Source organism: Heptranchias perlo, chromosome 2 (genome assembly GCF_035084215.1).
Source record: "Heptranchias perlo isolate sHepPer1 chromosome 2, sHepPer1.hap1, whole genome shotgun sequence".
Lineage (NCBI taxonomy): Eukaryota > Metazoa > Chordata > Chondrichthyes > Hexanchiformes > Hexanchidae > Heptranchias > Heptranchias perlo.
This window is the reverse complement of record NC_090326.1, coordinates 21,120,421-21,141,650: the sequence shown is the minus strand read 5'-3', so window position 1 is coordinate 21,141,650 and position 21,230 is coordinate 21,120,421. Positions and strand designations below refer to the sequence as shown.

Genomic DNA, 21,230 nt, shown 5'->3' with positions numbered 1-21,230 from the left:
TACAATGCACTCTTTACTATTCACTACAGACTGCCTGTACTTCAGCCACGAAGGTCAGCCAAAATATAATAAGTCCAAGCTGATGTAGCATACAGCAACTCTCCGAGGGCCAAATGTTAATGGCCATATGCAAGCTCCTCAATATATTGAGACAAAGTCAAAAGTTCGTTGCACCACTGACCTAAAAAAAGCTCCCCCATTTTGATCAGGAAATTCCTTTCTCCAGGTTCTGGGTTTCTCCAAATCATATGCCATAATCTCAAGGGAGCAGATGACTGACCCCACCCCCATGCCTCTGTCAATAACTCTTCATTCAGTCACCAGGAGGTGCAACTTAGTGTGGTTGCCTCCAATTTTCCCCCAACTCCCTGTATGGAACTGCCTGAGCTCCACTCTGCCCCTCCCTGATGTGTAACAAAGACCAAGTGTCACCATGTGGGGAATCTAGAGAGCGGAACCAACCTTATCCCTCTGTGGCACAATATGTTGATGCGCCAACACATTGTGCCATCTTGACAATTCTTTTCTTCCGAATTTGATACGGAAGTTGATATTACAAAGCAATATTACCCCTTCCAAATTTTGCATTTTTATCACCATCTTTTGAGCACCGTCACATTGTATTCAAGTTCCGGATTATGTATTTTAAACTGGAATTATAAATGGCAACAAACTTTTAAAAAAAAGAAAACAAAATTAGAGTACAGTTATCAAATCACTGAATGAAACGATTCCTGCAGTATGAAATCCTGCAGTATATTAAAAATAGACAAATTCAGAATAAGTTGAAGGTTAAAGGAGAAACTAATGAATAATGCTACCTGTTTTGAGATACTTGATAATATGTTTTAATACTTGATAATACAACAAAGAGTTATGGTTGCTAGGATTCTAAATTTAAATCCTGCTGGATAGTGCTGGAAATGTTAATCCCTTTCAGCATTGCAAGCACAGACATGTATTTAATAAGCACAGCTCCTTGTACTATATTTATTCACAGAGAATTAGAAGGAGCCAAAAGCTTCTTACTCTATACTGGGCAATTCTGGTAGCCTCTGGGCAATTTTAATTTTACTGGGAATATATATATATACACACACAACTTCAAGTTGCCAATATAAAACAGGCACACAACTGCCAAGACTGCAGCTGCAAATGCTGAAACCAAGATAAAAGCAATACCAAGATGAGATAGAAGGAAGAGATCAAGAGTACAATATCATCTTCTCCAGGTTCAGATGCTGTCGATAATCTGCGTGGTCCATACACTTCCCATTTATGCCATCTGAACTCTTGAATTACAGTCAGTCAGTCATTCACTTCAATGCTGGGACTAGGCACAAAACCAATTAGTACCTCCAGTCCTTTATCATGACCAACTCAACCTTAACTTGAACTGTGAAAGTTTGTAAACTCAATAAGTTTTAGAACACTGATCAGATCTTGAACATTTGCTCTCCTCCAATTGATTAATATGGAAGCACATCATTCCATCTACAACAATTAACTCTGAATGCAGTACATCGTTCCAAAAACACAATGCTCTGAACAACCAGTGCAACACAGATTTGATCGCCTACTTCACCAAGTTCTCAATCTCAGCCATGTCACTATATGGAGAGATACAAAAACAAATACACTTCCTGGTGGTCAGTTCAGAGCTGCAGAGGCCTCGGAGCAAGTGCTTGCTCATGCATATGGCCTAAAATGACTGGTTGGAGAAAACGTGCAGGGTAAAAAGAATGTTCAAAAGTACACGAAAGCCACACACACATTAGTTACTTACTTGGTGTGAAAGCAAATCGGTGTTTGCATAGTTCACAGTATTCTTTTCTGCTGTGTTTGAGCCACTGAACTAAACTGGAAGGAAAGAGAAAAATATTAGTATTGCCAAATATAGACAAGCATTATTCACTAATTTTACAAAAAGATTTGAAGTATTTGCCCAACAAGATAAGTTTCTCTCACATCATAGAAGTTTACTGGAACCATTAAACAAGAAACAATGGCATTTTCATATAAAGTAGAACACTCCCATTCTGACTCAATTATTCCCATACTGCACAGTTACATTGAATTCACAGCACAGAAACAGGTCATTCGGCCCCACTGGTCTATGTCGGCGTTTATGCTCCACATGAGCCTCCTCCCTCCCTACTTCATCTAACCCTATTAGTATACCCTTCTACTCCTTTCTCCCTCATGTGCTTATCTAGCTTCCCCTTAAATACATCTACACTATTTGCCTCAACTACTCCTTATGGTAGCGCGTTTCACATTCTAACCACTCATTGGGTAAATAAGTTTCTCCTAAATTTCCTTATGGATTTATTAGTGCCTATCTTATATTGATAAATTCTAGTTTTACACTCCCCCACAAGTGGAAGCAATCCATCCAGACCAGGGTCTTATCTCTAAATTTGATTAGTTGATCAATTATCTCCCCCCTTTCTATCTTAAATGTCTTTATATCTTTTTTGATCTCTTCTAATGTCCTGCCCGCCTTGTTAGTCTCCCTGGTAAATACTGAGGCAAAGTAACTACAGTATTCAATATTTCTGCCATTTCGCTGTCATTACTGGTGAGTTTATCTTGCGCATCCCTTAGTGGCCCTGTCCCTAACCTGATTTTTCTTTTCTTATTTAAGAAGGTTTGTCTTAATTTTTGTTTAGCAATGCATCTTCATATTGTACACAATGTGTTCACTCATTATCCTATCATGTGTAAGCAGACGTTTAACTAACTATGCACAATTATGGTTGATTTGCAGCATCAATGGCATCTTGCACTGTTATTTGCTGCATGTACTGATCAACCTTACCGGGTCCAGCTAGCCTCAACTATCAAGCCGCTGCTGATTTCTTCCCACTGAGTTGGTCACTAGGTGCCCATTAACTTAGTGCTAAGCATTGTTCAGATGGTACTACTCTTGCCCAAGTTATAAAGCTGTATGTTCAAGCCTCTCTACAGACCTGAGTACATAATTTAGGCTGATACTTCAGTGTAATAGTGAGGGAGAGTGGGGTAGATATTAACTAACAGGCAACCAACCGGTGCAGCTCACTGGCCGCCCGATCCATTGTGAAGGCTGGGCCTCATTACCACGCAGCCCAGAGGCCGACTCGACCTGCAAGATGATCTGTTCGGGGAGGGAGAGCGCAGGGCAGCAACGGCTCAAATATTTAGCTGGTAAAGGATCTACACCCAAAGGGTTAACCTATCATTTCAGATGCTGAAGGAGCTGCTATATACATGCAACATTTTCTCTTTTTTTAAAAAAAACTTTAGATTTCCAATATTTACAATTCTTGTCTTTCTATCTAATGTAGCTGTAAATTACTTGAATACTTCACTCATTACAGAAACCCAATATAATTCTTTTGACTCACTTTAGAATTTATATGGAGCCTTCCCAACCTTCCTACTTTCACTCATCTCCACTGCAAACAGCGAGGCTTTAATTAGTTTTAATCATCAATGCTTATAATAAAAGTTATTCTGCATATCAACAAAATTGAGATGTTAATTTATGTGCAACTATTTCAAAGAAAGCCAATGTTGGCAGAAAATTGTCTCTCCTCATTATAATGTTACTTACACTACTTTATAAAATAGTATTTTACATAACGGTTAAAGCCTACTACGCAGCATATCAATCCGACCCAACCTACCACTCTTGATGGATAAATTTGATACTGCCAGTGCACACACAGGGATGGTAAAGTGGTTTATCTGGTGTTCCTTCTGACCGACACACCCGGCATATATCTATAGGGGGGGTGGGGGGAAAAAATAATTTTCAGTACTGAAATTTTGGTAAATGCTTACGTTTTGAACACTGGACATTTTTAACTAAACAAAAACAATTGCTTTCATATGGAGTCTTTACTTCACTCAGCTGACTAATAAAGCTGTTGAATTTTATCACTTATTCTGAAAGTTCAAACTAAAAGAATGTACCAACCAGCACATAAATACTGAAAACAACAGAGTCCCAATTACCATTCGTGTGTATACATGTATTGAGTGGGGAAAAAACGATTTTAGTTTTACAATAGAACAATCACCTTCATTTTCATTTAAAATGTCTCAAGCAAAACTACATGACACTTCAAGATGCTTGGTCACAGATTTGTAATGAGACTGTTTCCACAACTCTCCCACAAGTTTCTGATCCCTGCCTCGCTGGCAGAAGGTTGCAATTTCCCCCCTTCTTAGGAATGGAAAGGGGAAAAACACTACTTTGAACCAAATTGTTCTCATGCACTTCCTCTTGTTGTGCAAACACCGGCCTGAAATCACTGTGAAACAATAATTATATGGGCCAATTGAAATTGCACCTTACCAGTAAGATACCAGTAAGAAACAAAAAGAGCACAAGCTTTCTAACTGCCACTTGTGCAAGAAGTGAAGACACAATGCTCATTTCAGGTGTGATGTGGAGATGCCGGTGATGGACTGGGGTGGACAAATGTAAGGAATCTTTTAGATTATCTCCTTCATCAGATCCTTAACAGGTGTGTAAGCCTGCAGCCATACTGCACTATGGGTCTGATTATGACGTGCAGTTGGCAACAACCAAGAATTACTTTGGGCTGCTCATGTGTGCCAACCGCACTGCCCATCAGTAAAGAGAGTATTGCAGAGCTCAGCTCGCCTAATGATTTTTCAAATGTTTGGAAAACATGTGCGAGAGTCTCACTTTTTCATCACACTAGAAAGGCTACATTATCAAGATTCTACAGTATTACAAAGTATCCAGGAGGTCCAGACACGCTAGGCACTTTTTAAAACCCAGCTCCACACCACACCTCAATTATATACCACATGGTGCCAAGCACAAGTGGTGTGAGATGGCTTCTTGCTGGATAGGATATTACATCACCGAGTCAGGAACCAATCTGACCATCACTTTTGGTCGATGCACAATGAAATCACATTGCAATACTGCAAAAGTGATAGAATAATTGCAGCCCAAGACTAGCAGACCAGCCCCGAGTGATGCATAATTTTGTCAGATCACAAAAGAGTTTATCTGACATTCCTTCTGAACGACTACACACTAATGTAGTTTCTTCAAAGCTACTACCACAACCTTCAATTACGGGACATAATTTTGTTGCTGTAAGAAAACTCCCATCAGCACTTACAACGATCATTCTTTCCTTCCCCAAACCACTGCCGAAATATTCAGTAGGACAACAGAAGACACTAAGCAGTATAAAATAAGATTCTAGCGTCTGGAATTTTATGCATTTTCCTATCGATTTTGTCCAAAAAGTAAATTTTATGGAAAACAGAATTTCAGATGGAAATGATCAGAATACCAAAAGAAAACTCAAATGTAAAATTTAATTATTGTAAATTTAAAATTACTTTGTACTCACAATAAAAAAAAAATCTGCCATGCATTAATACACAGATCAGTATTTACTAAATCATAGGTTTTTAAACTGGGAGGCGGTGAGCCAATAACCAGATTTCTGTCCTTACGACATCAGATTTCTTTATTTGTTGACTTACTATGGTTATTTCTGTTGCTATATCTATATAAAACATCTTGGGCGTTAAATTGGGCTGTGTAGCACCTGTTGATTCGGCACTACGCAGTCTCCCTAAGTGCCAAGATGGCGTCTTGGCTGCGCATGCACCTTTCCAGTGTGACGTGTGCCAGACGCCTTCTTGGTATAGGAGTTAGTGCAGGCGCAGACAATGAACGTCGGAAGCATGTAAAGTAAGGAAAAAATGGATACAGTGTGCAATGCTGATTTAAAGTGACAAACACCATTTTGGGACTTAATGCTCAACTCAACACACAGTCTTAGCCACGACCATCTGAACGTGTTTGAGTGCCTGGAGGACCCCCACTAGCGCTACTTAAAGGGATCATGCAGGATTTACAGGTTAGTGGCTGGATTATTGCTTCTGGCTGCCGAGACATTTGTAACTGTTTTTGGAGGTCTCCTACACTTGAATACTTGGACGAGGGGACATAGGCTAACATTTAGAGCCAGGACGTGCAAGAGTGAAGTTAGGAAATGCTTCTACATGCAAAGAATGGGAGAAGTTTGGAACGCTCTTTGCAGACGGCAGTTGATGCTAGCTCAATTGTGAATTCTAAATCTGAGATTCATAATTTTCTGTGAACCAAGGGTATTAGGGATATGGGGCTAAGGCAGGTATATGGAATTAGGTCACAGGTCGATCATGATCTCAATGAATGGCAGAACAGGCTCATGGGGCTACTGCTATTTGCTGCCTCCTGCAAGAAAGCAGAACGTGTATCTGGGTGAGGTGCCTGTCATGGTTGACTAGCTGCCAGTGTGTGTGGCCTGTGAGTTGTGGGTGGGCGGCTTCCAACAGTGGTAATGTGTAAGGGTGAGAGGGAGCATCTGATGGGAAGAGTTGAGCAATGATGGAAAGAGTTTGTTGGTATGTCGGTGATTGGCGGGGGGGGGGGGGGGGGGGGTGTAGTGCATGGAGCAGTGGATGTGGCTAGTGGTGTAGTTGGTAGGAGACGCCACTTGACAGTTGACTTCACTCACCTTGACCACTCATGTGCATGTTTGTGCATCCATGTTCGTGGTGCTATGCGCCTGGCATTGACTTTGTCCCCCGCTGCCTATTGGGTATATGTCTGGAGGGCCTCTTGCCCCCACCCCACCATGGATATAGGGTGTCCCTCCTTCTGTCCACCTCTTGCACCAAGGCCTCTAATGCATCAGCAGAGAACCTTGGTGCACATACTCTCGCAGGCTTGGTACAAACTCAGATCCGCAGATTGGTGAGGTCTGATGTGCAGATTGGACGATGTGGGATTTAGTAGTGCGCAACCTTTATTCAGCAAATAACAGGTACCAGCTACCTTTAAGAAGACTGGAAGTGCATGGAGACATAAGGGGGAAAAATTGGATAGGGCCTGATCTTGGGCGGGGGTAGCATGATCCGCTGTTACCCTGTGCCCAATGGCCCATGTGCAACCAGGACGAGACTTTGGTCAAGCGACAGCTTGAGAGCTTAAGAGACCGCCTGCCTTTAAGAGATTGGAGTTCCCCCCTGCTGGTGGGAAGTGCTAATTGCATGGAATTCTCGTTCAATGCTGATTTCCAACGCAGATTGCAGGTAAGTCCTCAGGCTTGACCAAAGTCTCATCCTGGTTGCACATGGGCCATTGGGCACGGGGTAACAGCGGATCATGCTACCCCCGCCCAAGAACAGGCCCTATCCAATTTTTCCTCCCTTATGTCTTCATGCACTTCCAGTCTACAAAACCTCACCTCCCTCCCATTGCCAAAAGTGTGACAAAAGCATGACAATTTTTTCTATTGTACATTCCTACCCATTTTTATAATGGAAACTGCCTATGTAAATGTCATATAATTATATCCTCTCAGCAGTAGCAGCAGCTTAGGGCTTCGGTTTTGTTAAGGACTTTGGAACGCTTCAGTGTCTTCCCAAACCAATTTTTCTTAAAAGGAGTATTCTAGTTAGAAGTTCACAAAAGCTGTTTTGAGCACTATACCCCAGTACCCAGATTTCAGAGGTGAACGGTTTGTGACTAACCCACTGTGCCACTCAGTTTCCATCATATTTAATTTTATTCCATCAAATGCCCATTCTGCAAGTCTAGCATAAGTTTCCAAATTATTTTGTTGTCGTTCCAGAGCCAATACTTCTGAAAAGTGCAAAAGTAACACCTGATGTGAGGGCAGTATATATTTAGTCAGTACTAAGCTCGTTGCGGAAATCAGCATCTAGCACTTAGTCATTACGCTACAGTGCTCCAAAAATGAACATGAAGTGACTAGGTGAGTGGAATAGTTATGATTGTCACAGTATTCAACAGCATCTGTTGGTGAAGTAGGCAATGACATACTGATAAGTTTAAACTCAATTCTTGCCAAGGAAACTTGGAGATGCCAAAGAAAGGCTCATTAGGATGATTTGAAAGTGTTTTCCCTGAACCATATTCCTTTTAAAAATAAAGGGAGACTTTCACCCATCTGTCTGGGCTTGGTTCAAATTTGGGCGCAAAAAAAGACAAGAGAAAAGCTATGTATAGCTTGATGTGGAGATGCCGGTGATGGACTGGGGTTGACAATTGTAAACAATTTTACAACACCAAGTTATAGTCCAGCAATTTTATTTTAAATTCACAAGCTTTCGGAGATTTTCTCCTTCCTCAGGCAAATGTTTCAAGAGCTCCTTGAAGCCTACGCATTTATACATATTGAACAATACATGGTGTTTACAGACTGCCCCTGCAACTGCCCGTTGCCAAGGCAATCACCGTGTTCAGACAGAGAGGTGTCATCTGCAGAACCCCCGAATACACATTCAACAAAAAAACAAACAGGGAAAAAAAAGAGAAAAAAAAACACAGAGAGAGGCAGAAACATCCGGAAGGCATGTTTCTGCCTCTCTCTGTGTTTTTTTTTCTCTGTTTTTTTTCCCTGTTTGTTTTTTTGTTGAATGTGTATTCGGGGGTTCTGCAGATGACACCTCTCTGTCTGAACACGGTGATTGCCTTGGCAACGGGCAGTTGCAGGGGCAGTCTGTAAACACCATGTATTGTTCAATATGTATAAATGCGTAGGCTTCAAGGAGCTCTTGAAACATTTGCCTGAGGAAGGAGAAAATCTCCGAAAGCTTGTGAATTTAAAATAAAATTGCTGGACTATAACTTGGTGTTGTAAAATTGTTTACAATATGTATAGCTTAGCATTGTCCTATGCCCTCTCTGCTGGGCCCCGGCTCCCCCCGACCCCAGAAAAACATCTGGTTACTTATTGAGAGTCTCAAATAATGTGTTCCTCATAGAATCCTTCGTATATGGCAAAATTTGAATTTACACACAGGAGCCAAGCAATTTAATTTGGCAAGAAAACATTTTAAATATTTAGAGCTCTGCACATCCAGTTTAAAAAAAAAATTTCAGAAGAAAAATGGCATTAAAATTGATGCTGAAGGAAATTGAAGTGAGTGATCTTATATAATCCTCAAAAGGCTTGTAACAGTGTTTGTTGTTTGTCTTATTGAATTCCAGTTATCTCATACCCTCCAATGGCAATGCTAAAAAGCTAGACAACGCACAAGCTTCCAGAGTTAAAGATCACCAGCCACCAAGGAAAGTCCACAGATGGAAGCAGAAAGCTGCAAAACCAATTCTGTGCATGTAGTTGTTGCAGGTCATGCTCCAAATCTGTCCTGCAGGATAAACAGGACAAATTTTCAACACAGGTAAAGCAAACGGTTCCACAATATAAATGGGCCACAAGTTCTGGTTCACTCACGGCCCTACAAAGACTACATGGGGGCTCTGGGGCAGGGGGAGGGGAAGCTCATCTGCATCAAAACCTGTTCCTTAAAGCAACAATCACAGTAGCTTGTTTAGCAATAAGCTTAACCTAATGATATTAATAAACAGTATTTGCAGAGTACGCAAATGATTTTCCCTATACTGGAGATGTAATACTCAGATTTGTACCTGGAAAATGACATGACATTAGCTACAACTGGTATAAACAGGAGAACTCAGTAGTCAAAGAAATTAAATACAATCCATGCACACTCAAGACGACAGTAACAACTTACTCAAGCTCTCCCATGCTGTCCTTGTAAAAATTCACACAGGAGAAGAAAACCCAGAAAAGTGAATGGAAAAATCAACCAATTCCTTTGCATTCAGAGCTTTCTGGAACATTCAGCCCAAGCAGATATACCAGCAGGCCGTGCAAAGGAATCATGACTGAGCCCTGAACATATTGCCCCTTGAGGTAATAGGATCCAGGCTTGAGAGTACAATTTTGCTTGTGTTAAGCATTTAATCTCAAATTTGCTGTCATGGAGAGTTACTAAGTACTCCCCCTTTTTAGGGGAGGGGGAAAAACAAAAAGAGAAGAATCAAACCACTGGTGACTCTGGACACTTACATACACTTGCTTTAGAGGTGCACAGGCAGACAGCTGGAAGCAGGACTCCAGACTCATCATTCGTTGAATGAAGGTATGTGGGATTGGTGAGGAACCAGAGAAGAAAAATAAATTGAGGGGTTTTGGCAGGGGGGGGTGGTGTTGGCTGCCAAGAGAACACCCACTTACTGTTTCTCAATTGACTAACGTTAAATGTTTATGTTATGACACTGAAAAATGTTAACAAGGCCCACTAGAATCACATACTGTATCCAAATATTAGAACTCCCAATTCCTTTGAACGTTTAATTTGGAGTTAATCATTGACATTCAGCTTAACTAAAAACTTAGCCACGTTCAGATTTGTTTTTACACTCTCTTCTGCCAGTTTCTGTGATGTTCCAACTCACCTCATTACAACCTAAAGTGCATTCCACAAAAACAGGTTTACACTGGAAAACACAACCACGTAAATCAAATATATAATATATAAATAAAAAAAATATAAATAAATATCCTGGATACAGGTGAAAAGTTTACAAAAAAATGGAACCATGCCCTATAAAGTGTCATAGCTTATAAATGAAAACCAGTAGAACTACAATGGATCAATACTTGTAGATAGCAATTATGTGACTAAAAGAACATTTAGTGTAGCATTTCATGTCTGCTACATCCGTTTAACGGCTAGCAAACTCCTTACACCAGCCGCTTTAGATCCACAGGTTAGTCATAAATCACTCCTCATAGCAGTACCATATCTCAAAAGATATTATACATTTCTACCAAGTTTTCAGCAGATTTTGTACTTTCTGAAGTTATAGCAATTTGGCTGAAAGTATACTAATATATAAATATAACGTGTTGTAATCCTCACAGTGAGGCGTAAGGCATGCAGCTTCAAGAATCTGAGGCTCTCAAATTTTCAGGGATCCACGGCTCTCCTTCACAACAATCATTTCACCTGCTTGTTGGGGTAAACTGCAGTCTTGCCTTAGGAAGTCAAAATAATTTGGAATCTGAGTGGGCTTAAGTGGATGAGGTACAAGAGGGCAATTAGCACTTGTGGAACCAAACAAGGAATAAATGTCTTCAGAAGGAGAGAGAGAGCAGGGGAGGAAATTTAGCCAAAAAAAAGGGAAGAAAAAAGTACCTAGCTAAATTTTAAACTATCGTGTGTGAAAATGTTAGGAAGTCTTAAGTTTTCCTGCAGCAAACATTAACCCAGTAATACAACTATTATGTGAACAGGGCTCATGCTTTCATACAATAAAGATTTCTTCCCAAGGATATTTACAACACTGCAATGTAGTGTAAGCTATCTAAATAACCAGAACAATGATCTATCTATACACATCATACACCTTGTGATCAAGTATTTAAAAACTCTATTCATAGTCTTCATTAGATCCATTGGAAGAAAATGTTTACTTCTGCCTGATTTTTTTTTTAAAAGTTATCTTGTCTGAGTTCTTTCCTTACTGACCTGATGTACAAACCTCAGATCAAGAGAGCAGACAAGAAACAGTTTTTTTTAAGATTTCTTTTTCAGCCAGCACCTTAGAGCCACAAGAACAACCTTTATGTGACTCACGCACAGGTCTGGTGAAAGGTCATCGACCTTAAACGTTAACTCTGTTTCTCTCTCCACAGACGCTGCCTCACCCGCTGAGTGTTTGCAGCATTTTCTGTTTTTATATTATTATTGCTTTTTTTTTAATAGCCTGATTCCAGTGTACTGGTTCAGAAGCCCATCTGCAACCAAATATACATCTCGCAGCCCTGCTGCTGTGTGAATTTAACCTCTCGAGAGCTATGTTTAGCGTTTTTAACATATTACACCAAGGTTCCACCCCCATGGTGGCTTAGTCTGAATCCCAAAGTGTGACAGGTATTTTCTTCCAACTAATTTGATTTATTTTTAAATAAATTTATTTATTTTTATTCTTTTGTCATCTGGTACTTATTTTACAACTAATGTATGCTCTTTTCTCCCTTTCATTATTTGATTTATCTTCTTTAATTTAACTCACAACATTGCAACTGATGTTTGTATTAATTTCCCCCCAAAATCATGCTCAATGCTGCATCTCTGATCAGCAACAGTAAAATGCTGCCACGTTAGAGACTCCCCGGACACTAAACTGTGATGAGCCATATAAGAGCACCAAGGAAATTTACAACATGCAATCTCAGAAATTAAGCCGGGAAGAAGCAAAATGCAAATAAGCATTAGGAGAGAATCTGTGAAAGAGATCAAACAGATCTCAATAGTCACTGATGATTCACAACAAGGTTTTGCATATGCATAACTGAAGGCTCAAACTAGCTGAACATTACAGTAAAACCCTCAGGAAATGTACATAAGTTTCACTTAGGGCCAGAAATGATCCATATTTCACAACAAGGGTAAGACATAGACATGAATTAGCACCCAAATAAAGGAAAGAAACAAGAGGATAGTTGTAAGAGGAGGTAGGTTGAAATGTAGAGAGAATACAAGTACTGAGGCCCCTCTTGAGAGATAGATATCTATCTATATATATAAAGCCTCGATTGAGTCTTAAAACCACTTTTGCTCACGCCGTTACCTGTATTCCAGAGGCAAATGGTCACAATCACTACTCACTCCCTTCTAACTCATGTCAGCCGTGGCTCAGTGGTAGCACTCTCACCTCAGTCAGAAAGTTCTGGGTTCAAGCCACTAGAGACCTGAACACATAATCCAGTCTGACACTTCAGTGCAGAACTTCACTGCCTTCTTTCGGATGAGACATCTGCCCTTTCAGGTGGGCGCAAAGGATCCCATGGCAGGGGTGCTTGCCAACGTTTATTACTTAACCAACATCACAGATAGATTATCCTGTCATTAACTCAATGTTGTTTGTGGGACCTTGCTGTGTACAAATTGGCTGTTACGTTTCCCTACATAACAGTGACTACATTTCAAAAGTATTTTGATGGCTGTAAAGCACTTTAGGACATCCTGAGGACGAGAAAGGCACTATATCAATGCAAGTCCTTTCTTTCTCTCAGTTTGCTTCGGTACCCAGAATACCACATGCCTGATGTAATATGTGGCCATAGTGGAAGGAAGACAGTGGATGGTGAAACACACTACCCATGACAATCTATAACCAACAATACAGCTGATGGAAATTGTGGAACTTTCTGGGAAGAGAGATCTGGCAAATGTAATGATATTTTGGTGGCTTAATTAGTTTTTAAAAATCTTCACAAAGTAACACTTGTGGAAAACTGCATTGAGAAAATGAGTGAAACTAGACCCGACATATTCCATGGCCAATGGTCAAGTCATAGGAGTTAAACAATCAAACTGGGCGTCCATGGTGAAAAGGAGAAAGTTAGGGCCAGGAAACTGGAAACTGTTAAAGTGACGGAGAGCGTCAGAAGAGTCGCAGATGTAGGTCGGAAGAGACTGGACAAGGGGAGAAAAAAGTCGAGATACAAAGAAATAAGTTCCGTGGGGCAAGAACAGGCTGAAACGATGGGTTTACCGGGGTTGTCCTGTTTGTGAACCTTGGGAAAAGGTAGAAGCGGGCTGTGCGGGATTTGGGGACCATGGAGGCCGGGGACAGGACCTCCAGAGATGAGGTCAGTGACTGTCTTGGAAACAATGGCTTGATGTTCGGCGGTGAGGTCATGGTCCAGGGGGAGGTAGGAGGAGGTATTGGTGAGTTGGTGTGCAGCCTCCGCAAGGTAGAGGTCTATTCGCCACACAACAATAGCGCACCCCTGTCAGCAGGAATAATGACAATGTCAGGGTTGGACCTGAGAGAATAAAGGCGTACAAATTCAGAGGAAGGTAGGTTTGAACGAGTGAGGGGAGTAGAGAAATTGAGACAGCCAATACACGCCAGCAGTTCCCAATGAAAAGATCAAGAGGGTATGAGGCCAGAGGGGGGAGTTCAGGAGGAATGAGAATTCTGAAGACAGGAGAAAGGGTCCACTATGCGGGGGAAGACTCCTGGCCAAAGAAGTGGGCACAGAGATGAAAGAAGAGTTCAGCATCGGGTTGAGCTTGAAATTCATCGAGACGGGGGCATAAGGGGATGAAGCTGAGGCCTTTGCTAAGGACAGTAGATGGCTGCATCACTCATGATTACATTAGATTGAACAGACATTCATCACAATTGAATGCATAGCCAATGGCCAAGGAGTTTGTGATTGCACATAATGGCACAACACTTCAGACAACCATTATGCAGGCCACAAACTCTCACACCTCGGAGGAACCCTCTCCAGATAACGTGTCTGTCCTGAGCTGATGGCTTTCTACTGAAAAATCTTTGAAAGATCATCTTGGGTGTTAGCCCCTTATTGTTTGTTTTTAGCAATGCAAAGTAGAAGTCAAAATCCACTTTTGCCACAACCATGTACATTTGGTTAAATCAACACTGATGTACTCTTCATACCTTATATTACAACCACAACAGTGTTATTCCTAAAAATAGTTCTGACCTTTGTCACACTATGCAGAACCGCAACACATTTTTATATATCATACCAAACTTGTACATCTATATCCCAAATTATCATTCAAGGTTGCTCAAATTCCCTTTCTTTTACCAGGTCAAATAGCTCATCCATATTACTTGCTCATTCCAGGATTCACGATGATTAAAACACTACCTGTGCTAGTAACAAAATGACTTAATAGCTAGCATGTCATAACAACACTATTATCAAACATCCTTCAAAGTGTGATTGCTCTTCCCTTTGTAATGGATATGAAGTAAAAGTGTGGCTACAAAGTTCCAGCAAATGAGCATGTAAGTCGCTTATACAATAATGTCTTGATGCAAAGCAGTTCTGGATGCACACTTGTGTTGTGTAATTCACGTCTAAATTTGACTATGGCAACTTCACACAAGTGGTATGAGAACATCTGAAGGAAGTAGTCTCACACCACTTCAGCTTTACACTAGCTATAGTAATAACAGTAGCCTGTTCAATATGAAAGTATACAAATAATCTGCCAATAAGAGTGTCTGGCAACTTTACCTAGAGGATAAAGTACCACATAATAGACTTGTTAGCAAAATATAACGCCCATGGGATTAAAGGAACAGTGCAGTGTGGCAGTCTAAGGGACAGAAAGCAAAGAGAAAGCAAAGCAAATGGTTGTTTTTCAGTGGTGTTCCCCAGGCGTCAGTATTAGGACCATGGCTCTTTTCGATACATATTAATGACCTGGATTTGGGTATAGAGGGTGGAATTTCAAAGTTTGTCGATGACACAAAACTCGGAAATGTAGTAAACAACTTGGAGGATAGTAACAGACTTCAGGAGGATATAGACAGACTGGTGAAATGGGCAGATACATGGCAGTTGAAATTAAAGCAGAGAAGTGTGAAGTGATACATTTTGGTAGGAAGAATGAGGAGAGGCAATATAAACCAAATGGTACAAATTTAAAGGGAGAAAAGGAACAGAGACACCTGGGGGTGTACATACACAAGTCTTTGAAGGTGGCAGGACAAGTTGAGATGGCTGTTAAAAAAGTATATTGGATCCTGGGCTTTATTAATAGATGTAAACAATTTTACAACACCAAGTTATAGTCCAGCAATTTTATTTTAAATTCACAAGCTTTCGGAGGCTACCTCCTTCCTCAGGTGAACGATGTGGAAATGAAGTCCTCGAAATGAAGTCGCATTTATAATTCACAGAACAATGCTGGTGATAACAGACAGTTTTTTCAACTGCCCGTTGCCAAGGCAATCAGTGTGCAGACAGACAGTTGTTACCTGCCAGGTCTCAGAATATACAAATCACCAAAAAAAACAACAAACAAAAAAAAACAGAGATAGAGAGGTAGAAACATAGAAAAGACAGCAACTGACCCGTTATATTAAAAACAGATAACATTTGTTCGCTGGTGGGGTAACGTGTAGCGTGACATGAACCCAAGATCCCGGTTGAGGCCGTCCTCATGGGTGCGGAACTTGGCTATCAATTTCTGCTCGACGATTTTGCGTTGTCGTGTGTCTCGAAGGCCGCCTTGGAGTACGCTTACCCGAAGGTCGGTGGCTGAATGTCCTTGACTGCTGAAGTGTTCCCCGACTGGGAGGGAACCCTCCTGTTTGGCGATTGTTGCGCGGTGTCCGTTCATCCGTTGTCGCAGTGTCTGCATGGTCTCGCCAATGTACCATGCTCCGGGGCATCCTTTCCTGCAACGTATGAGGTAGACAACGTTGGCCGAGTCACAGGAGTATGAACCATGCACCTGGTGGGTGGTGTCCTCTCGTGTGATGGTGGTATCTGTGTCGATGCTCCACTTTTCCAGCTTCCACCCTAACCACGTCAAAGAGGCCATCCCCTATGGACAGGCCCTGCGAATACACAGGGTCTGCTCAGACGAGGAGGAACGCGATGGACACCTACAGATGCTGAAAGACGCCCTAGTAAGAACGGGATATGACGCTCGACTCATCGATCGACAGTTCCGACGGGCCACAGCAAAAAATCGCATAGACCTCCTCAGGAGACTAACACGGGACGCAACCAACAGAGTACCCTTTGTCGTCCAGTACTTCCCCGGAGCGGAGAAACTACGCCATATTCTCCGCAGCCTTCAACATGTCATCAATGACGACGAACACCTCACTATGGCCATCCCCACACCTCCACTACTCGCCTTTAAACAGCCACCCAACCTCAAACAGACCATCGTTCGCAGCAAATTACCCAGCTTTCAAGAGAACAGCGTCCACGACACCACACAACCCTGCCGCGGTAACCTCTGCAAGACATGCCAGATCATCGACACAGATACCACCATCACACGAGAGGACACCACCCACCAGGTGCATGGTTCATACTCCTGTGACTCGGCCAACGTTGTCTACCTCATACGTTGCAGGAAAGGATGCCCCGGAGCATGGTACATTGGCGAGACCATGCAGACACTGCGACAACGGATGAACGGACACCGCGCAACAATCGCCAAACAGGAGGGTTCCCTCCCAGTCGGGGAACACTTCAGCAGTCAAGGACATTCAGCCACCGACCTTCGGGTAAGCGTACTCCAAGGCGGCCTTCGAGACACACGACAACGCAAAATCGTCGAGCAGAAATTGATAGCCAAGTTCCGCACCCATGAGGACGGCCTCAACCGGGATCTTGGGTTCATGTCACGCTACACGTTACCCCACCAGCGAACAAATGTTATCTGTTTTTAATATAACGGGTCAGTTGCTGTCTTTTCTATGTTTCTACCTCTCTATCTCTGTTTTTTTTTGTTTGTTGTTTTTTTTGGTGATTTGTATATTCTGAGACCTGGCAGGTAACAACTGTCTGTCTGCACACTGATTGCCTTGGCAACGGGCAGTTGAAAAAACTGTCTGTTATCACCAGCATTGTTCTGTGAATTATAAATGCGACTTCATTTCGAGGACTTCATTTCCACATCGTTCACCTGAGGAAGGAGGTAGCCTCCGAAAGCTTGTGAATTTAAAATAAAATTGCTGGACTATAACTTGGTGTTGTAAAATTGTTTACAATTGTCAACCCCAGTCCATCACCGGCATCTCCACATCTTTATTAATAGAGGCAGAGAGGACAAAAGTAAGGAAGTTATGCTAAACCTTTATAATACAATACTCTAGCTGAGGCGTAACCAGTGTATCAATTCTGGACACCACACTTTAGGAAGGATGTCAAGGCCTTAGAGAGGGTGCAGATGAGATTTACTAGAATGGTACCAGGGATGAGGGGCTTCAGTTATGTGGAGAGACTGGAGAAGCTGGGGTTGTTATCCTTAGAACAGAGAAGGTTATGGGGAGATTTGACAGAGGTGTTCAAAATCATGAATGGTTTTGATAGAATAAGGAGAAATCGTTTCCAGTGGCAGAAGGGTCAGTAACCAGAGGACACAGATTGAAGGTGATCAGCAAAAGTGACATGAGGAAACTTTTTTTTTACACACAGCAAGTTGTAATAATTTGTAATGCACTGCCAAAGGGTGGTGGATGCAGATTCAATAGTAACTTTCAAAACGGAATTGGATAAATACTTGGAGAAAAAAATTACAGGGCTGAGGAAAGAGCTGGGGAATGGGACTAACTGGATAGGTCTTTCAAAGAGCCGGCACAGGCACGATGGGCCGAATAGCTTCCTCCTGTGCTGTACCTACTATGGTTGTCAGAATTTCCAGCATTAAAATTTAAAACAGCATGTGGATGCTGAGTAGTTCTGCACATGCATGCAAGCTTGACTTTCCTTGGACTGAGAAACAATACCAACTGAGCTCACTGCATTGCTCAAACCAGCACCTGTCAGACAACAGCCTTAGCCAGACTCCAGGGCATCTATCCTCCCAGTCTTAACCATTAAACACAAATTTAAAAAAAGTGTCAAAAAGAAAGTCCCAAAAGTTGATTTAAGCTAAAAAAAATGCTCTTGCACAGAAGTTAAAAGAAACATCCTGCCACCCTGAAGTATCTTTCAGCTCATTTGAATCAACATATTATGAACATAGCTCATGTGTTATTAATATACATTATATACAGTACAGAACAAGATAAAGTATCACATCTGGTTCTGTGTATTACAAAGTTGCAACGTTCATTAGGTTTGCATGAGGTTACAACACACGTACAGTTAAAACAGTCATGGCCTATAAACTGCCTAGACCCAGGGTGGGTGACATAACCTCAATCCTTATGTCTTATTTTTAACTTATAATATTCAAGTGTCAAAAGACAGGGAGCCTGACATTTCCTGAGTGCATTATTTTCTTCCATTATAAATAGCATTGCTGTCAGCAGTGGCGAGGAATCCCTTCAACACTGCGTGGGAGGATAGTCATTTTGTGACCAGAAAGAGGGCTTTAGAAAATCCTGAGCGTAATCTTTCCAGCAAGAAACTTCTATTACAAAGATTCATGCATACATGTGTTCATGTTATTTTTCACCAGTCCTGCAAGGGTATTCCATACACGTTAAAAATAAAAATAAAGCCTATTCTCTAGAAATTCTCCTTCCCCTCTCCAACTTTAATCTCCACTCCACACCTGCAAAGGAAAACAAGCTCCCAATACCTATGCCACTTTTGATAAAAGGTACTAGATGCAAGAAATGTGGGTCAGCATGGCTAGTCCTTCAATCTTCTGTTATGAAAACTTCAGGATCATCACAACAGATGGTGTTTTTGCATTCATGTAGTCTGGAATTCTGAGCCAGAGATGCTGCGGTAACTGGTTCTAGTTAGAATTATTTACTACTTGGGCCTTCTCATTTTTAGTTCAAAATGCAACAGACAAAAACCAACAAGAGCCATAAAAACTGTTTCAGAGTTTTGGGAGAAAACTCAAAAGATTTCTACAATCAAGTAGCTCATAAGTGACATAGCAAATGTTTACAGATGTTACAATACTAAAATTTCTGTCACAAATGGAAAACGCTGTACACCACCCAATATATGAAGCATTACACTTTAACAAAGTTTGTGCGCAACACAAAAATGTATCAAAGTAACTTATTGGACCAGTAGGAAGAACATTTCAAGTACAGAAAGGCCAGCAATTCGGGCTTCTCAAACTTGTGATGTGATCTATCTGTTCCTTCCAGTACATCACTGTAACCATGTAACAAAAACAAGGCACACAGATAATATAACACACTTAAAGTTCAAGCCCTTTATCAAAATCACCCAAACCTCCCAACTGTGCTTTATTTTAAAAATAGCGATTTAGCAGTGATTTCAAAAGCAGCAATCTGATGGAGAGGTCCAGGTGATATTAACCTACAAGACTCAACCCCAAAATTCAGAATACAATTTAAGTGTTCTAGTGAACAACTCAAGAGTTACACTGCTTATTTTTTTCCCATGCATTATTTTATTGCTGGTTTGTACTGTTGCCTTTAATTTGGAAATCACAGAAAATAGCCACACGATGATAAAACAAAACAAGACAAAACAATGTGAGGGACACTGACTGCAATTTCCTCTTGCCAGTACGTGACAACCGTTATATTTCCTGCCCTGGCTAAACCCACCAAACTTTTGCTCACCTCTCCGATTTTCTCCTCATTTGACTTGGCACCTTTTTTTTTTGGTGGTTGTGTGTGGGGTGGGGGAAAGGAAAGAGACTTTTTTTCTGTTTAAGGTGCTGTATAAATGCAACTTTTTGTTGTCTTGCCTAGATAAGAAAAAGTAAGTTCCTCTTTCATAGCAAGTTCCACATTGAGCAAATAACTCAGGAACAGTAGTTTACAGGCACTGGCCAAGTCTCTCAATCTATCGATGAGACCTCACGTCCCTTTGGCACAAAAAAAAAGAAATCCACCTTTGATGAAACGTCACCAGAAGCATCCTGAGACCGTGGTCAAAATCCAACTCTGCCCAAACTCAACCCATCACCTCGATCGACCCCCTCCTCAACCCCGAAATAAACTAGAAATGGAGGGAGTTGGGGGGGGGGGGCGCTCAAAGATTTGACCTTTGACCCGAAAGACCCCCAATCGGTGAAGTCGCGGCCTGGGCTTTGATTTAACCGGAACATTGCCTCCCATTTTCCGATCACCTCCTCCTCCTCCCCCCGGGAAGGCCAGAGCGGCCTGCTCACTCCCCCGAGTCCCCGGATTCTCCTGATCCTCTTCCCCCGCCCCGCCCCGCTCCGCCGCTCTCTCACCCTCCTCGGTGCTCTCCATATTGTTGTTGTCGTCGTCGTCGTCCGCGGCGGCGGCTCCTCCTCCTCCTCCTCCTCCTCCTCGCCGCCGTGAGAGGCCTGGGGCAGGGGCCGGGCTCCGGGCTCCGGGCTCGGGATCAGGCCCCCGGGCTCGAGTCCTCGGGTCCCCGGCTCTCGGTCGGTCGGTCGATCGATCAGCTCCTATCGGGCTCGCGACTAGCGGCCGGTCCCGGTCCCGGTCCCGCGCTCGAGCCGGTGGGTGTCAGTGCGCGAGGGACGGGGTTGAGGCGCGGGCACGAGCGGGCGGGCGGGCGGGAGAAACAAACATTAAAGAGCCAGCGGCGCGGGATCAGCCAACGGCGGCGCGGGATCAGCCAACGGCGGCGCGGCCCCGGCACAGCACAGCACGACACCAACGCGCATCACCACTTTACGGCTCCCTCGCCCCCACCCCCCTCCTCCTCTCTTTTTGTTATTGCGGGTGAGCGCCTCACTGCGCCCTCTAGAGGCGGCCCCCCGGGTGCGCAACACCTCCAGGGGGGGGGGGGGGGGAGACCCAATGGACCCGGAGAGCTGCAGCAACATCACCCACACACTGACACCTGGGGGGGGGGGGGTGATACCGTGTGCCGCAACTTTTAACACGCAAATGAAATGACATCTGG

General features: G+C 42.5%; 1 protein-coding gene across 3 annotated transcripts in view; it reads right to left on the bottom strand.

The window, feature by feature from the left end:
* Window positions 1–20,992, bottom strand: part of marchf6 (membrane-associated ring finger (C3HC4) 6) — an 87,248-nt gene extending 66,256 nt beyond the window's left edge. For 2 of the 3 annotated variants that reach the window (XM_068001025.1, XM_068001035.1), the window contains exons 1-3: window positions 20,569–20,992; window positions 3,672–3,768; window positions 1,787–1,860 (exon numbers count right to left, since the gene is read on the bottom strand). In XM_068001025.1, the coding sequence (XP_067857126.1) occupies window positions 1,787–1,860; window positions 3,672–3,768; window positions 20,569–20,587 (190 nt within the window). In that variant the 5' untranslated portion in view covers window positions 20,588–20,992. The remainder of the gene's footprint in view (window positions 1–1,786; window positions 1,861–3,671; window positions 3,769–20,568) is intronic. The other variant, XM_068001043.1, reaches the window with a different exon arrangement.
* Between the last annotated feature and the right edge of the window lie 238 nt (window positions 20,993–21,230).